At 51.0% G+C, this 16,640-nt stretch overlaps 1 protein-coding gene across 5 annotated transcripts in view; it reads left to right on the top strand.

The window, feature by feature from the left end:
• Positions 1-14,531, top strand: part of GNA12 (G protein subunit alpha 12) — a 115,629-nt gene extending 101,098 nt beyond the window's left edge. Inside the window, exons 3-6 of one of the 5 annotated variants that reach the window (XR_009535639.1) lie at positions 7,823-7,873; positions 8,946-9,916; positions 12,388-14,266; positions 14,440-14,531. Coding sequence is in view for 2 of the 5 variants with exons in the window: in XM_060124265.1 (XP_059980248.1) it covers positions 7,823-7,873; positions 8,946-9,515 (621 nt within the window). In the remaining 3 variants the exon portion in view is untranslated. Of the gene's footprint in view, positions 1-7,822; positions 7,874-8,945; positions 11,784-12,387 lie in introns of those variants that run through there. The other 4 variants (XR_009535638.1, XR_009535637.1, XM_060124265.1 and 1 more) reach the window with 4 other exon arrangements.
• Positions 14,532-16,640: the final 2,109 nt, after the last annotated feature.

Below are 16,640 nucleotides of genomic sequence, written 5' to 3' on the forward strand. Positions count from 1 at the left end.
TTTTTGCATCTGTGTTCAGCAGTGATATTGGCCTTCTTTCTTTGTGACATCTTTGTCTGGTTTTGGTATCAGGGTGATGGTGGCCTCGTAGAATGAGTTTGGGAGTGTTCCTCCCTCTGTTCTTTTTGGAAGAGTTTGAGAAGGATAGGTGTTAGCTCTCCTCTAAATGTTTGATAGAATTTGCCTGTGAAGCCATCTGGTCCTGGGCTTTTGTTTGTTGGAAGATTTTTAATCACAGTTTCCATTTCAGTGCTTGTGATTGGTCTGTTTATATTTTCTATTTCTTCCTGGTTTGGTCTTGGAAGGTTGTGCTTTTCTAAGAATTTGCCCATTTCTTCCAAGTTGTGCATTTTATTGGCATATAGTTGCTTGTAGTAATCTCTCATGATCCTTTGTATTTCTGCAGTGTCAGTTGTTACTTCTCCTTTTTCATTTCTAATTCTATTGATTTGAGTCTTCTCCCTGTTTTTTCTTGACGAGCCTGGCTAATGGTTTATGAATTTTGTTTATCTTCTCAAAGAACCAGCTTGTAGTTTTATTGATCTTTGCTATTGTTTCCTTCATTACTTTTTCATTTATTTCTGATCTGATCTTTACGATTGCTTTCCTTCCGCTAACTTTGGGGGTTTTTTGTTCTTCTTTCTCTAGTTGCTTTAGATGTAAGGTTAGGTTGTTTATTTGAGGTGTTTCTTGTTTCTTGAGGTAGGCTTTTATTGCTATAAACTTCCCTCTTAGAACTACTTTTGCTGCATCCCATAGGTTTTGGATCATCGTGTTTTCATTGTCATTTGTTTCTAGGTATTTTTTGACTTCCCCTTTGATTTCTTCAGTGATCTCTTAGTTATTTTGTAGTGTATTGTAGCCTCCATGTGTTTGTATTTTTTACAGATTTTTTTCCTGTAATTGATATCTAGTCTCATAGTGTTGTGGTCGGAAAAGATACTCGATATGATTTCAATTTTCTTAAATTTACCAAGGCTTGATTTGTGACCCAAGATATGATCTATCCTGGAGAATGTTCCATGAACACTTGAGAAGAAAGGGTATTCTGTTGTTTTTGGATGGAATGTCCTATAAATATCAATTAAGTCCATCTTGTTTAATGTATCATTTAAAGCTTGTGTTTCCTTATTTATTTTCATTTTGGATGATCTGTCCTTTGGTGAAAGTGGGGTGTCCCACTACTATGTCTCCTACTATGATTGTGTTACTGTCTATTTCCCCTTTTATGGCTGTTAGCATTTGCCTTATGTATTGAGGTGTTCCTATGTTGGGTGCATAAATATTTACAATTGTTGTATCTTCTTCTTGGATTGATCCCTTGATCATTATGTAGTGTCCCTCTTTGTCTCCTGTAATAGTCTTTATTTTAAAGTCTATTTTGTCTGATATGAGAATTGCTATTCCAGCTTTCTTTTGATTTCCATTCACATGGAATATCTTTTTCCATCCCCTCACTTTCAGTCTGTACGTGTCCCTAGGTCTGAAGTGGGTCTCTTTTAGACAGCATATATATGGGCCTTGTATTTGTATCCATTCAGCCAGCCTGTGTCTTTTGGTTGGAGCATTTAATCCATTTACATTTAAGGTAGTTATTGATATGTATGTTCCTATTACCATTTTCTTAATTGTTTTGGGTTTGTTATTATAGGTCTTTTCCTTCTCTTGTGTTTCCTGCCTAGAGAAGTTCCTTTAGCATTTGTTGTAAAGCTGGTTTGGTGGTGGTGAATTCTCTTATCTTTTGCTTGTCTGTAAAGGTTTTAATTTCTCCATCGAATCTGAATGAGATCCTTGCTGGGTAGAGTAATCTTGGCTGTAGGTTTTTCTCTTTCATCACTTTAAATATGTCCTGCCACTCCCTTCTGACTTGCAGAGTTTCTGCTGAAAGATCAGCTTTTAACCTTATGGGGATTCCCTTGTATGTTATTTGTTGTTTTTCCCTTGCTGCTTTTAATATTTTTTCTTTATATTTAATTTTTGATAGTTTGATTAATATGTGTCTTGGCGTGTTTCTCCTTGGATTTATCCTGTATGGGACCCTCTGTGCTTCCTGGACTTGAGTACTTCCTTTCCCATATTAAGGAAGTTTTCAACTATAATCTCTTCCAATATTTTCTCAGTCCCTTTCTTTTTCTCTTCTTCTTCTGGGACCCCTATAATTCGAATGTTGGTGCGTTCAGTGTTGTCCCAGAGGTCTCTTGAGACTGTCCTCAATTCTTCTCGTTCTTTTTTCTTTATTCTGCTCTGCGGTAGTTATTTCTACTATTTTATCTTCCAGGTCACTTATCCGTTCTTCTGCCTCAGTTATTCTGCTATTGCTTCCTTCTAGAGAATTTTTAATTTCATTTATTGTGTTGTTCATCATTTTTTGTTTGCTGTTTAGTTCTTCTAGGTCCTTGTTAAACATTTCTTGTATTTTCTCCATTCTATTTTCAAGATTTTGGATCTTTACTATCATTATTCTGAATTCTTTTTCAGAATTCAGAATAGGTAGACTGCCTATTTCCTCTTCATTTGTTAGGTCTGGTGGGTTTTTACCTTGCTCCTTCATCTGCTGTGTGTTTTTCTGTCTTCTCATTTTACTTACCTTACTGTGTAGGGTCTCCTTTTCACAGACTGCAGGTTCCTAGTTCCCGTTGTTTTTGGTGTCTGCTCCCAGTGGCTAAGGTTGGTTCAGTGGGTTGTGTAGGCTTCCTGGTGGAGGGGACTGGTGCCTGTGTTCTGGTGGATGAGGCTGGATCTGGTCTTTCTGGTGGGCAGGACCACGTCTGGTGGTGTGTTTTGGGGTGTCTGTGACCTTGTTATGATTTTAGGCCGCCTCTCTGCTAATGGGTGGGGTTGTGTTCCTGTCTTGCTAGTTGTTTGGCATAGGGTGTCCAGCACTGTAGCTTGCTGGCCATGAGTGGAGCTGGGGCTTAGCGTTGAGACGGAGATCTCTGGGAGAGCTTTCACTGTTTGATATTACATGGAATCAGGAGGTCTCTGGTAGACCAATATCCTGAACTCGACTCTCCCACCTCAGAGGCACAAGCCTGACAGCCGGCTGGAGCACCAAGACCCTGTCAGCCACATGGCTCAGAAGAAAAGGGAGGAAAGAAAGAAAGAAAATAATAATAATACAATAAAGTTATTAAAATAAAAAATTATTTAAAAGGAAAAAATTAAAAGTAATAAAGAGAAAAAGAGAGCAACCAAACGAAGAAACAAATCCACCAATGATAACAAGCGCTAAAAACTATACAAAAGAAAAAAAAAAAAACGGACAGACAGAACCCTAGGACAAATGGTAAAGGCAAAGCTATATAGACAAAATCACACAAAGAAGCATACACATAGACACTCACAAAAAGAGAAAAAGGGAAAAAATATATATATATTACATATCTTCTGGGAAGTCTGAGGTCTTCTGCCTGCATTCAGTAGGTGTTCTGTAGGAGTTGTTCCACATGTAGATGTATTTCTGATGTATCTGTGGGGAGGAAGGTGATGTCCGCGTCTTACTCCTCCACCATCTTGAAGGTCTATCCTCTAAAGTATTTTTAAAAGTTCTCTATTCAAACAGGTTGTTGGGTTAGCATCTCTATTAAATGGAAATTAAATCATAAATTCAATATTTATTAAGTAATGAAAATCTGACATCTAGAGTAGTCTGTTGTTTCTAATATACAGCAGCTTTGAAGTTTGTCTCCTGATTTGCTGCGTCTGAGCAACTGAACTAAACTTTCGAATCCTCGTGCTCACATTGACAAGCCCTGTGTTAGAATTTTACAGTTACTTCCGCTGAGTCCAGGAACATAGGAACCGCTCACGTGTAGACAGATACAGGACTAGGAACTGGAAAGCTGCCTGTCCCGAAGTGGGCGTTAGTGTTTGTTTCCTCTGTAACCACTCGCTGGCCCTTGCTTGCTTCCTGCCTCCACCTTTGCATCTCGGACTAACCCACGCCCACCTCTGTCCTTTCTCCATCCCCTGCGGGGCCTCTGCCAGTGATTCTTGACCTGGACGGGCTCTCTTTCATGCACACAGCTCCCCTGTGACACTGACAGAATGGACCAGAATTCAACCAAGTATGGGAGGCTGGATCGATTACTGGCAGAGAAAGAGATGTGACCAGAGTGGGCTTGCTCAGCGCTGCAAGAGCTGAGGCTCTGTCCTCAGGCCTAAATGGGCTGAATGGGTGCCTGAGGCCGACGTGCGACGGAGGAGCGGCTTCAGTATTGCGGGGGCTGTCACGGAGGGTGGGGTGGGTGTGCAGGAGGGTCTGTCTGATGGTGCCGGACAGAAAGAAGCCTTGAATATGGAGCCCTGAGTGTGTATGACCTCCGCTAGAGCTGTGGGTGATAGGAGCGTCCAGTGAAGATTTGGTGGAGAACAGAGTCCATTTGCCAAAAAGATGATTCTCTTCGCTGGTGCTATGAGCCTGGCCCCTGCGCACGTCCCTCATGTCACACTCGGCGTCTGTGCCTAGCACAACTGCACGGGCCCCAGATAAACCTGCTGCTACCTCTTGAAACAGCCCCGTCTTCACCCGCGAGGCCCCACCTCAGCCATCCATCTGGAGCTAATAAGGGTCAGTGCTTTGCCGGGAGCGTTGGGCCGGGAGGGCGGGCTGATGTCAAGTATGTGTTTGGTGGCCTCTGAGCTAATGAATTGTTGTGTTTTGTCTAATCCATGAATCCATGTTTTTAGCAATCTTAAGTGATATAGATTTTTCAAACCAAGCAGGATTGTAAAAAGCCCGTTTTCCATTCACTCCTTTTTGTTAGACCACGTTGCCCCAGTAGCTGTCAGGAGAAGACTCTGGGATCATGTCGCCTCTTTCTACCAAGGTGCTATCTTAGTGCATTCAGGCTGCGGTAACAAAAATACCACAGACTAAACAACAAGCGTTTATTTCTCACAGTTCTGGAGGCTGGACGTCCATGACACAGGCAGATTCAGTGTCGGGTGGCGGCCCGCTTCCGGGTTCATAGACAGCGTCTTCTCGCTGTGTCCTCACGTGGCAGAGGCAGGAGGGAGCCCTCTGGGGTCCCTCTGATACGGGCACTGATCCCATCATGAGGACTCCCGCTTCATGACCTCAGCACCCCCAGAGGCCCCACCTCCTAACACCATCACACTGGGGAATAGGCTTCAGCATGTGAATGGGGGGCAGGGGGCACAGACATTCAGTCTGTAGCAAAGTCTGAGTGGTTAATCTCAGGTTAGCATCTCAGGTTCTGCCAGACACTATTCTCTGAAGACATGACTGCGTTCTCCTGGTGTTGAGGATAGATCAGAGGTGTAAACCTGGACCTTTAAATGAGCTGACGCTGTGGGGATCGTGAAGCCTATTGCTACATGTCCAGTGGAGTGACGTGCTCTCCAGTCTCTGACAATAAACCACAGTGACCTCGACCGCGGTTCCAACTCAGCCCAGCAGGATGGCGCGGCGCGCCCAGGTTATGGGCCAATTTCTGGTCTGAGCACGTTGGTTTCTCATCCCCTCCTGTCCCCTTCCCGCCAGCCCCGCGTTGGAGAGCAGAATGGTGTAGTCCTCTGCCTTACAGTTCAACAGCGGCTCTAACGCGGACCCGGTAGCTTATTGTCCAGGTGAAGCAGGATTTCTCCCCTCTCCAATGTCATACATGATTCTTCCTGGAAAGAGTCAAGGCCACCAACCATGCAGAGCAGCAGAGTCACCAATAAGTCACCGCCTTTGAGGTTGTGAAACAAGCTGGTGAGATGATTAAACAGACCGTTCTGGTGGAGAAACAAACTGTAAAGGTCCGTTTATGTTAGCATTTGGTGTGTTTTAAGGTCCATTGGTCCGACCCTGATTTCAAACGCAATCGTTGGAAATAAAGTCAAACTGGGGGAAAAGGATTTCCTCCCCTTCTTAATAGTCTGTGTTTAGCTCATGCCTACTTGTGTCCTCGGGACACTTTGCAGGTCACGTCTGCGTGTCAAGGTTCTGCACTTGCACCCATGTCGCGGTGCCTGCCACCGGGACGACTGTCATGCCGTGGTGACAGAACATGGCCGGGGTATCTGCGTTGCCGTGACTTTTTGTGCCCAATCAGGCCAAGACCCCTGGCCGGGTGGTGGTGGGAGCGGGGACTGGTCCCACTGTCTTTGTGCCTGGAGCCCCCGCCCGAGTCGGGCAGGAGGCTGGCTGTGGGCCGCCCCCGCTGCCCCGCCTTCCTGGAAGGATGCGCGGGGGACACGGGCAGTGCCTTGATTGTTCTTGAGCTCTCGTCGCGCCTCCGAGGGCCCCGAATGAGAGGTGGTGGGGGGTAAGAGAGATGGGAGCTTTGGGGAAGGAGTAGCCGTAAATCAGGTGAGTTGGCGTCCACTCCGGCAGCTCTTCGCTCACCAGCTGTTTCCTGTCCAGCCATGGGAGGAGGCAGGCTGTGCCGATCGGTGGGGTACGATCGGCAGCTGCGGGAAGGGGCACGACCTCCCGCCGCACTGAACCCAGCCTCCCCTCCACGGGGAGGAGCTGTGTGCGGGCTGGGGGCCGCGGCTGGAGGCGAGGTGTTCGTGCCGGCCCGGACCCCGGCCTCCCAGGGCAGAGTCGGCCTGTGCCCTGACAGCTTGGATGCCCAGGACGAAGGTCGTATCGCACATCATGGTCTGTGCTGTGACGCAGGGAAGGTGTGTTTCTGTTCCTTAAACAAAATGCTCTCTGCCGAATCACCCTCAGGCCTTCATTTTAACATGGGAAGGTTGATTCTTCACTGAAGGAAGCCCACCCGTCGGCTTCTTCCTTCAGGCCCGGAGGAGGCCCGTGGGGAGGGAGGAACCAGGGCTTGCCGCTCCTGTCTGTCTTCATCGTCTTTTACGAGTCTCAGCTCAAGCTGCCATCTAGGACCTTCCAGATGATCTTCCTCCTTAAAAGCCCGGAGTGCCACCTCCTTGCCACCCTCCACTGTCGTGAGAACACGGGGCTGGCGTGGCTTCCCTGGGGGACTCTCCCAGCGTCCTCGCCGGTCCCTGTCTGCAGTGAGGCTCAGGGTGCAACCTTGCAGGAAGCCGTGTCCTCTGGGCACACGGGGTATAATCAACATCCCACTTTTTAAGGGGAGCTTTTGCCCGTTCACTTCCACTGCCTCTGTTCCCTCCATGTAATCGACATTGAAGGCCCTCTGAACGCTCCTTATGCCCCGTGAGTGCCGCCGCATTGGGGGGTTCAGTCCTCCGAGAACAGGACCGTGGGTGATTTTCAAGGTCACTCTGGCTATTGAACGGCCCTGGTTTGTACCGACGTTCAGTCCGGAGAACGTCCAGTGGGTAGAGAAAGACTGGTCATCCCGGCACGGAAATCCAGACCAAAGAGTCCCCTCGTTCGAGGCTGTACGTCAGGTCGCACAAATGTGTGACATAATAATGGAATGTCAGGCCTGTTTCCAGAAACGGGCACGTGTTTTGTCATGTGCCTCAAAGACGGGCCTTCTTCAAAGACGGTGTAGAGTGCCTTGGGCCAGCTGTCCAGGAGCGAAACCATTCACAGACACTTAATCTCACGCGCTAGCTCCCTGGTGGCGTGGCCTGGAGCAGGCCAGTCTCCATATCTGGGAAGGAAGGGAGGCAGCACCCTGCCCATCACCAGGATCAAGCCGGGGCGCTTTGGAAAACACAGTCTGAATTTGAACCTTGGGATCAGAGCTAGAGAAATTGCATTTTTAAATTTTAATTGTGTATTTAATTTAAAAAAATACATGTATGCTATTAGCCTGTTTACTTTGCCTTCCTGTTTACACAGAGGCAAAGTAGCAGTCATTTTACCAAATCAGGGTTCCTCAACCTAGACTGAGTTGTGACTCTATTTCCTCCACGACAGGGTGAATCAGTGAAGTACTTCCTGGATAACTTGGACCGGATTGGCCAGCTGGTGAGTAAGACCCCCACCCCAGGAGTCTGTGATCCAGGATTAGAAAACATTTGTGTGGAGACCAAAGCAGCCCAAGCGGTGAGGGCTTTCGCCATCCTCATGAGCCGTGTTTGTGGTGTCAGGTGACCACAATGCCATTATTGCTCCTAAAAACTTAGCGATAATTCCTTAATATCAAGTCAGTTTTGAGACTTTCCCAGTTGTCTCGTTAGTGTTTTCTTGCAGCTGCTGCTTTATTTCAGTAGTTTGAATCAACATCCTATTACAGTCCATCCATTGCCACTGGTCCATGGCACTTGGACTTCTTTTATTCTTTAGGTTTCTCCTTCCGTCTTTTTCTTCCTTTCAGTTTATTTGTTGGAGTAAGTGCATTATTTCTCCTGCAGGGTTTCTCGCGTCTCCGTTTTGCTCTTCCATCCCTGCAGTGTTGTTGAAGGTGTTTCTCTCCCCGCTCTGTGCCTCATGAATTGGTAGTTGGCGCTAGAGGCTTCAGCCCCGTTTGGATCTTTGGCAAGGATGATGCATGAGTGCTGGTGTGCAGTAATCACTGGAGGATTGTTAATAGTGCAGGATCAAAGTGGTTTGAGTGACCACAGTTGCCCGTGTGTTGCTAAACACTTTAAGAGTTCTCCAAGAATAACATATTAAATATATTGCAGGCTAAATTTACATAGCGTTGCAAAACCTGAGTTAAATCAGTTCATAGTAAGGGTTTGGAATGCGTGTGCCCTAGAAGTTAGAAAAACAGAAAGGTAGCTATGGTGCAGGGAAAAAAAGATGGAAGTCTCCTGTGGAGAAGAAAGTCGATGAGGTTGCAGACTGGGGCCTAACAGTGAAGATTCTGATAACCCTTCCTCAGCCTGATGAGCCTTTGTTCATTTTGAAATGAGCTGTTTAGTTCCTTCACTTTTTGTTTCATGGTGAGTTTATATTTTTGTAATTGAAAGTTGCTTCTGGTATTTGGTTCAGCTTCTCTCAAAAGTCACTGTAACTCTCTTTCCTTCCACCCCATCTTTTTGTTCTTGTTTTCTCATGTTCTTCCTCTCCTGAATTCCCTTATCCTATTTTACAGAATTACTTTCCTAGCAAGCAGGACATCCTGCTGGCAAGGAAGGCCACCAAGGGCATCGTGGAGCATGACTTTGTCATCAAAAAAATCCCTTTCAAGATGGTGGATGTGGGCGGCCAGCGGTCTCAGCGCCAGAAGTGGTTCCAGTGCTTTGATGGGATCACGTCGATCCTGTTCATGGTCTCGTCCAGTGAGTACGACCAGGTCCTCATGGAAGACAGGCGCACCAACCGCCTGGTGGAGTCCATGAACATCTTTGAGACCATCGTTAACAACAAGCTCTTCTTCAACGTCTCCATCATCCTGTTCCTCAACAAGATGGACCTCCTGGTGGAGAAAGTAAAGACTGTCAGCATCAAGAAGCACTTCCCAGACTTCAAGGGTGACCCCCACAGGCTGGAGGACGTCCAGCGCTACCTGGTCCAGTGTTTCGACCGGAAGAGACGGAATCGCAGTAAGCCACTCTTCCACCACTTCACCACCGCCATAGACACCGAGAACATCCGCTTCGTGTTTCACGCTGTGAAGGACACCATACTGCAAGAGAACCTGAAGGATATTATGTTGCAGTGAAGGAGGACGCCCCTCACTCTTGTGGTCCTTCAGCAGACTCGCCGGCCACAGGCCAGATCTCCCCGGTGTCCCGGAGCGGGTTTCCCGAATCCGTGCCCTCAACACCTGGCTCAGGGATGCCGTGAGGCCCGCCACGCTCTAGGCCAAAGGACGTGACACTTTGATGTTAGCTACTGAATCCTGGGGACTAGTGAAACTACTGAAAATCCGAGCAATCACTTTGGTATTAATGTGTAATGCTTAATAACACAGCTTTCTTTCTTTTTACAGAAACTATTCCTTCTCTGACACAATGTAATCGAGGACTGCGTGTGTGTGCGCGCACACTCTGTCTTTAATGACAGAAACACGAAAACCGACATCTCTGCAGATGGCTTTTCTCTCTAACTCGAGAGTGCTTGGTGAGGAGTGTTGCCGGGGCAGCGGGGGGGGGGGGGGGTGGTCTGTAGGAGGTGAAGCGCGGGCTGTCGCCACCACTTCCCCAAGGGAGCGCGCTGCCTTTTAAGTCTCTTGTGCCGATGTCCCGAGAGGCCCTGGCCCGGCCGTCAGATGAGAGGGTGGCAGTGAGAGCTGGCAGTGTGGACCTAAGGCCCCACAGCCTGCACTTTCTTCCCGCCCTGCCCCCTTCCCTCTGCACAGGGCAGTGCCCGCTGCCTCTGTGCCCACCCTCCCTGCCCCTCGGCAAAAACTTCAACCAGCTGGCCTTGCAGATGACTCTTCTGTCTTCTGAGTCGTCTCCGACGCTGCAGTCGGCTGCAGGGAGCCTTTCCTTCTTTGGAGGAAGTGGAGCGCTCCTTTCCTCTCAGGGGCTTCCGAGAGCTGGCGGCATTGCCAGCGGAGCCCTCGTTAATGCCCCCGGGCTCTGCGCTGCCTCCTGGTGGCCGAGAATCGAGGTTCTCCTCACGGTCTCTTGCTTCTACTAACGTACACATGTAGCAGGAAAAGTGTTGGACGTGGTCTCCTCTGAGTGAAACTGCAGAGGCGGTGAATGTCGACGCGAGCTGGTCAGTCTTACACTCAGTTAACTTGTCCGGTTACTCTGTCCAGGTGTCTTTCACTGTGTTTAAAAATACATTGCATTCCAAACTGGTCCCCGCTGTGTATTACTCTACTCAGAAGTGCCTGGCGTGTTGAGGGCCCTGCCTAGCATTTAAAAGAGAAAAAAGCTTCCTCTGTCAGTGGCACCGGAATGTGCCTGTGGTTGAGTAGCCGTCCCCGGGCCCCACCCCAGGCCACACTGTTCCCGGTCCTGCGTCCCTGGTGAGTGGCTCGCTCGCCTTCACCCAGCAGATAAACAGGGATCTTGTGGCAGATGCTGGCCCAGGAGGAAAGGGAGGAAAGAAACTGCTTCTGAGTCAGCCTTGTTATCACAGGGTTTTAATGAGGAGACGACATGAAATCCTGTCTCTCTGGGCGCTCGAGGCTTCCTGTCGATGTTCGCTGGGGTTTCGGCTTTTTTTTGGCTGGAGAAAAGTTGCTGTTTTTGTACTGCTTCCTGTGGCTCTTCATAAACTGAGAGGGCGAGCCCCGGGATCGGGGCCGATGACCGAGGCCGAAAGGAAAAAGAACATTCTCAACGGGCTGCGTCAGGGTGGCCCGAGACCCCGCCGTCGCTGCTCAGAGGACCTATCTGGGGCACGAGCGCTCCTCGCCCGCCGGGTTCCCGGTCTCGCACGTGTGTCGGGACCCACGCGCTTCCTCACCAGCCTGGCAGCGCTCCCTGTGGTCTGGCGGAGGGGGCGGTCGGCGTAGCCGGTGCAGGTGCCCGTCCGAACGTCTTGCTGGCGAGTGGGGTCAGCACGGTCAGCAAGCGCCGTTTGTCCTTTCAACCGTCTGACGCGGCTGCTGGTTTGCTTTCGGAGGCGGAAGCGAGTTGGTATAGACAGGGAAGCTGAGCGGACTGGGAAGCAGGGGGGATGGCCCGAGGGGGGCCCCTGCCTGGCCCAGAACTGACCCACTCTCCCCGCTGCGGCCGGGCTCCCCTCTTCACGGTAAGCTGAGTGGACGGCTTAGTCCTGGCGAGGCGCCCGGCCCTCAATGCCATGATTGGTCGGCTTCCAAGAAGAAGATCGCTCTTTGCAAGGTCAACTGAAACCATTTACAGCCTTTCTACACATAGATTATAGTCACTTTTCTCTCCAAAACCTTAGGCTTTTCTATTTTTTTATTTTAATTTCACTGTTACCCTTGATTATTGTCTTTTTTTATTGAGATAGTTGTGCCTCATCTGTTATTACAAAAATGTAACAATAAACTTCCTCAAACTAAGATATTTTCCTCATAGTTATACTGTTTACACATAAGGACACGTACGTTTTTTACTGAAATATTTTTTTAACCCTTCAGTTTGTAGAGAAATTGTTTTAAAGATATTGCATTGTAGCTTTGTAATTTATATAGAGAGTTCTCTAGACTCTTTATTCTTGTAATTTTTTTACTTCTTTGATAAAAATGAGTCAGGTTATTTCAACTCCAAGATCAGGAAATAATCTTGAAACAAGATTATTAGTTATGACTAACTAACTTGGGCATCCTGGGAACAGACACTAACTTGGTATCGTGAGTAAAGGCACCGTTAGGAGGAGAGCAGTCGGGGTGAACTGCTCACCACTTACACTTTGCACAGCATTTTAGCATTGGCAGGAGGGGCTGGTTTGATGATCTGACCACCTTCAGTCTCTGGATGTATCCTCAGTTTTCCTTTGCGTAAGATATATCCTCAGTTTTCCTTTGCGTAATAGAAAATAACTCAGCATGTGCAGTCAACATTAATTTGACAGTCCCCAAAATTCAGAGCAGTTGGATAACTCCTAATGTTCCTTGAAGGTTCATTACTTGTCGATCACAGTTTTTATTTCCACGTGGGACACAGGAGCGCTGTCACTGAGTGGATGCCTCTAGAACACGACTTCAGGACAAGGAACAGGGCAGATACATGTAAAGACACGTGTGTGTGTGAAGGAGGGATCCTGCTGCCCTGAGACCTGGGGGCCCGAGGAGAGGACCTGGTGATGGACGTGGACGTGGCCAGAGACAGGAGGCTGGGGCAAGCCCAAGGGAAGGCAAGGGTGGGAACTGTTTCTCCGCAACCCCGTGGGGTGACCGTCCCCATCACAAAACGAAGAAACCTCTGATGCAAAGTGCGAATGATTCCCAGCCGACGGAGCTCGTGGCGCTCAGGATTCTCTTGTAGAAAAGGCACGTATGTATTGTCCAGTGGCCATCACCCGAGTAGGCGTTGTGTGCGTCCACATGTGGGGAAGGCAGAACTGCCCCCCCGCCCCCAGAGAAACTTGTACTCGTCATTATCCACGTGGCTGAGGGCTAAGGTCTTTGAGTTCCAGTTTCCCCATTTGTAAAAGTTGGATCAGATCACGATGCTCAGCTCTGGCGCCGCAGTCAGGTCACCTGAGGGGCTTTGCAGAGCCCTGGGCTGAGCCACCCAGAACCTGTGCAGTACAGGCATCACATGGACGCACTCCTGGTTTCCCAGGTGGTTGCTGTGCAGCCGGGGTCACAGGCCATGGAGCAGAGGACCATGGAGGACTCCCTCCAGGCCGCTGGAATTGTGGTACACAACGTGCTGGCCCCCGAATCCTCCCCTTGCTGTGACCTACGACCTGCCTCAGGAAGAAAGTGATGCTGGGTTTTCTGTTGTGGTTTAAGTGAAGAGCAGAAGTTCCCACTAAGCCTTCAGCAGCATGTCGGGTGGTCCTTTCAGGCCTTTGGACGCCACCTTCTCCGTAAGGTACATCAGATGCGCTCAGCAACCTCATTCCTCAGGGATGCCCGGAAGTTTAGAGAGCTCTGCTTGAAGGAAAGGACGAGCTCTTTAAAGTCTGCCTGGCGGCGCTAGGGAGAGGTGGGCCTTGCGTGTGGGATCCCTGCGTTTCACGGACTCGGCATTCGGGGCGGGCGCAGGCCCTGGTGCCAAGGTTGGTGCTGGGCCTGCAGCTGGCGGGGGGCTGAGAGCTCAGCCCCCCTGAGCAAGGGCTGCTTTACCGACTGCGTTTGTGAGGCGCCTGCTGGGCCCTGAAGAGGGTGGTGGCAGGTCCCCAGAGGAAGGAGCTGCTTGGTTAAGGCGGCTCAGAGACTGGCACTCGCTGTGTTGACAGCCCTTAACGGCAGGTGGCACGCGGTCCGTGCTGAGTTCAGGGAAGGGGAAGGCTCGCTGTGGGTGGAGGGGAGCCCCTGGGGCGTGGAGGGGCCACTCCGCTTCCTCGGTCCCACTCTTGGTGTGTGGTTCCTACCTTCTGCTGAAGGAGGACTTCACGGCGCGCGAGGCCCAGCTGTTCGTGTGGGCCCTCACTCTCCTGCCAGGTCCCGCCCTCCGGAACCTGCTGGAACTAGAGGCTGGGTGTTCGCTGGCGCACAGGATGGCGCTGAACTAGGTGGTTTCGGTTTCCACACCATGTTGGCACCTCTTCAGGTGAAAACCTACTTCAAAGCACAACAGGTTGCTACCTGCCAGAAGCACCCCCAGTGCCCGCCTCTCGCTGGATGGCATGGGATGCGCCACACCCAGAGCGGCTCCTCGGTGTGGACCGCACACCTGCAGGGGTTCTGCTGACCGTGACGGTGGTCGTGAGCCCCTAGGAGAGCGGAGCGCTGCTCAGCGTGGGAACTTGCTACGCGAGGCTCCCGCCCCAGGTCACCGCAGGAAGGAGCGGGATGTTGCCAGCCCGAGTGAGTTCTCAAGCATCCTAGCGGGATGGATGTTCCCGGGAATCGGCGTCTGAGTACAGCAAGAGGTAGGAAATGGGGTGGAACTCAGAAACAGACCGTGAGATTCCTGCCCCAAACGCAGAACTCGTAGGGCAGCAGGCCCTCCCCGGCAGCCTGCGATTAGGGTGTGGAGTAGCTGAGAACAGGCAGGAACTGCTCTTGTATCCCACCCGACCTATGACGCCTCCCTCCTCCTCAGATCCAGCGAGGACCTTGGCACGTCGCTGTGAGGTGCTTGTTATAGGGACCCGAAGACTGTTGCTGTAAACGCGGCCCCGTGGCTCGCTTCACAGAGAAGCGCACGCCTGGCTCCCCCTGGAAACTGGGTTCTCCGCTTCTGAGCTGGTTGTGAAGGTAGTGTTTTTATTCCGGAGGTTTTCTTTGTGTGTGTGTAACACAAACCACAGTGAAACACTAGAGCAGCTACTAGGGGTTCCTGGACCAGCCCAAGTTTCCTCCCGGGCAGGCAGCCGGCGCTCTGATTGCGCGGCCGGCAGGTGTCGACGGGGCTGAGCCGCGCGGGCTCACAGTCGTCCTGATCTGTCTGTTCCACGCTTGTCATCGGGCGCCTTTTTATTAACACAGTTTATTTTGTGCTTTCAAAAGCCGAGTGATTCCCCCAAATGAACATCACCGCAGCTGTTCACAGTCAAGGTGGCGGTTCCCCGCGGGACCGCATTTCCTGGCAGCTTGCAGAGCCAGACCGCTCTGGTGGCCCAGGCGGTGTGGGCACTGGGGAGGGGTGGACCGCGCATTCCGCCTGGTGAGGCTGACCCGGAGTCCGGCCGAGAGAAGTCCAATGTAGGGGCAGCTGAGAGCATGACCCTTGTGAGTCGGGGGAAACAGGCCCTCCGCTGTGGGTTCTGCTGCTTCCCGGTGCTGGTCCAGGGGCCCAGCTCTTCAGCCGACTTCAGAATTTCTCCAGTCGGGAAGGAACTGAGAATGGGGTTCCGGGAGGCCCCACCCTGAGTGGCAACTGGCCGGGTGTGCTGCCGCAGCAGCCTGGGCGCTTTACGGCATCTCACGGGACTGCCACGCGCCTTGCAGCTGAACCCTCTGCCCTGGGGCCTTAGCCCCTCTGCTCAGGGCCCGGCCCCCGGGGACGCCCCCCCGCAGCCTTGGGGGACGCAGGAGGTCTGTCCGGCTGCCCTCTGAAGAGGTCCGTGCCCACGCCGGGCAGGGAGCACTGTCACCTAGGAGACTCTGGAACTCAGGTCACACACGTGGAACCAGCCTTGATCTGACAGTCGGGCTAACAAAGCCGGTTCTCCGTGGCTTCCCTCTTCACCCAAGCTTTCTGGACGAGTCCGGGCACCCTTTCCAGGTTCACCGGCAAACAGGTGGCCAGAGCTCTCACTGCGGAGTCTGTGGAAGCCGGGGCCAAGGCCTGTCCCAGGAGGGCTCACGGGCACCCAGTGAAACTTTCTGCCCGTCATCTTAACTGTTAGATTCTCTAACAAGCCTGTTTATCAAGAAATTTAAAAGAGATCTCTATTGAGTCTGCCCATCTCTAGGATCTTAAAGCATTACCTTTTGACCTGTTATGCAAATGGCAAAACATTCCAAGTGTCTTTTCCTTCAGTCCATTCGAAGCAGCTAAAATTGGCAGGCATGTTATTCTCTGTTGACACGAGTGCAGCCAGGAAGTTCAGTGTTGTGTGCTCGGCCCTCTCCGCTCTGCCACATCCTCAGCTCACCTCCTCAGTGCTGTGCTGTGGCCCCTGTAGGGCGTGGGGGACCCCGTGGCGGGGCAGGGCTGTGGGGGTAATCTGCTGCGGCAGCGGCTGCAGAAACAGAGCTCTGAGCTCTCCCGGGCTCGCTCCACTCAGAAAGGAAGTCAAGGGCCACAGCCGAGTGCTGGGTCACGGGCGCCGCCCCTGGGGTGTCACTGCAGCTCCACACCCCTCCCCTCCCCCCCCATAATGGCACCAACAGCGGGGACAGGCCTCGGTTTACAGATGCTGTGTTCCAGATTAAGAGATACATGATGCAGTGTAAAAAGTGTATTGTATAGCTACGGGGGTTAGTTTAACATGTTTTGTATATACGACTTTTATAAATCTATTAAAACTTGCCGTAAATTACATTCTTCTGGTGTGTTGCGTCCCTGGTGCCCCACGGCAGCCATGAGCGAGGCCCCCTGAACGGGGAGCATGTTACTGGGTCCCTGAGTGCGTGTTCATTGTTGTGTCTGCCAGCTTCCTGGGTGAAGCTCCACCCCTGGGGCGGGTGGCCAGGGCTCCAGTGGGCACCGGGCAGGAGAGGGGTGGGTGGGTGGGTGGTTGGATCCTGGGGTCTGGGCCTCGGACTCTGCTCCCTCATCCCGTCCCCTCCCCGGCAGGGATCCCACGTACTCTCCAGTGTTTACTCAACCATAGGGTCAGGCATGTCTCAACGACG

This window comes from Lagenorhynchus albirostris, chromosome 15 (genome assembly GCF_949774975.1).
Source record: "Lagenorhynchus albirostris chromosome 15, mLagAlb1.1, whole genome shotgun sequence".
NCBI lineage: Eukaryota > Metazoa > Chordata > Mammalia > Artiodactyla > Delphinidae > Lagenorhynchus > Lagenorhynchus albirostris.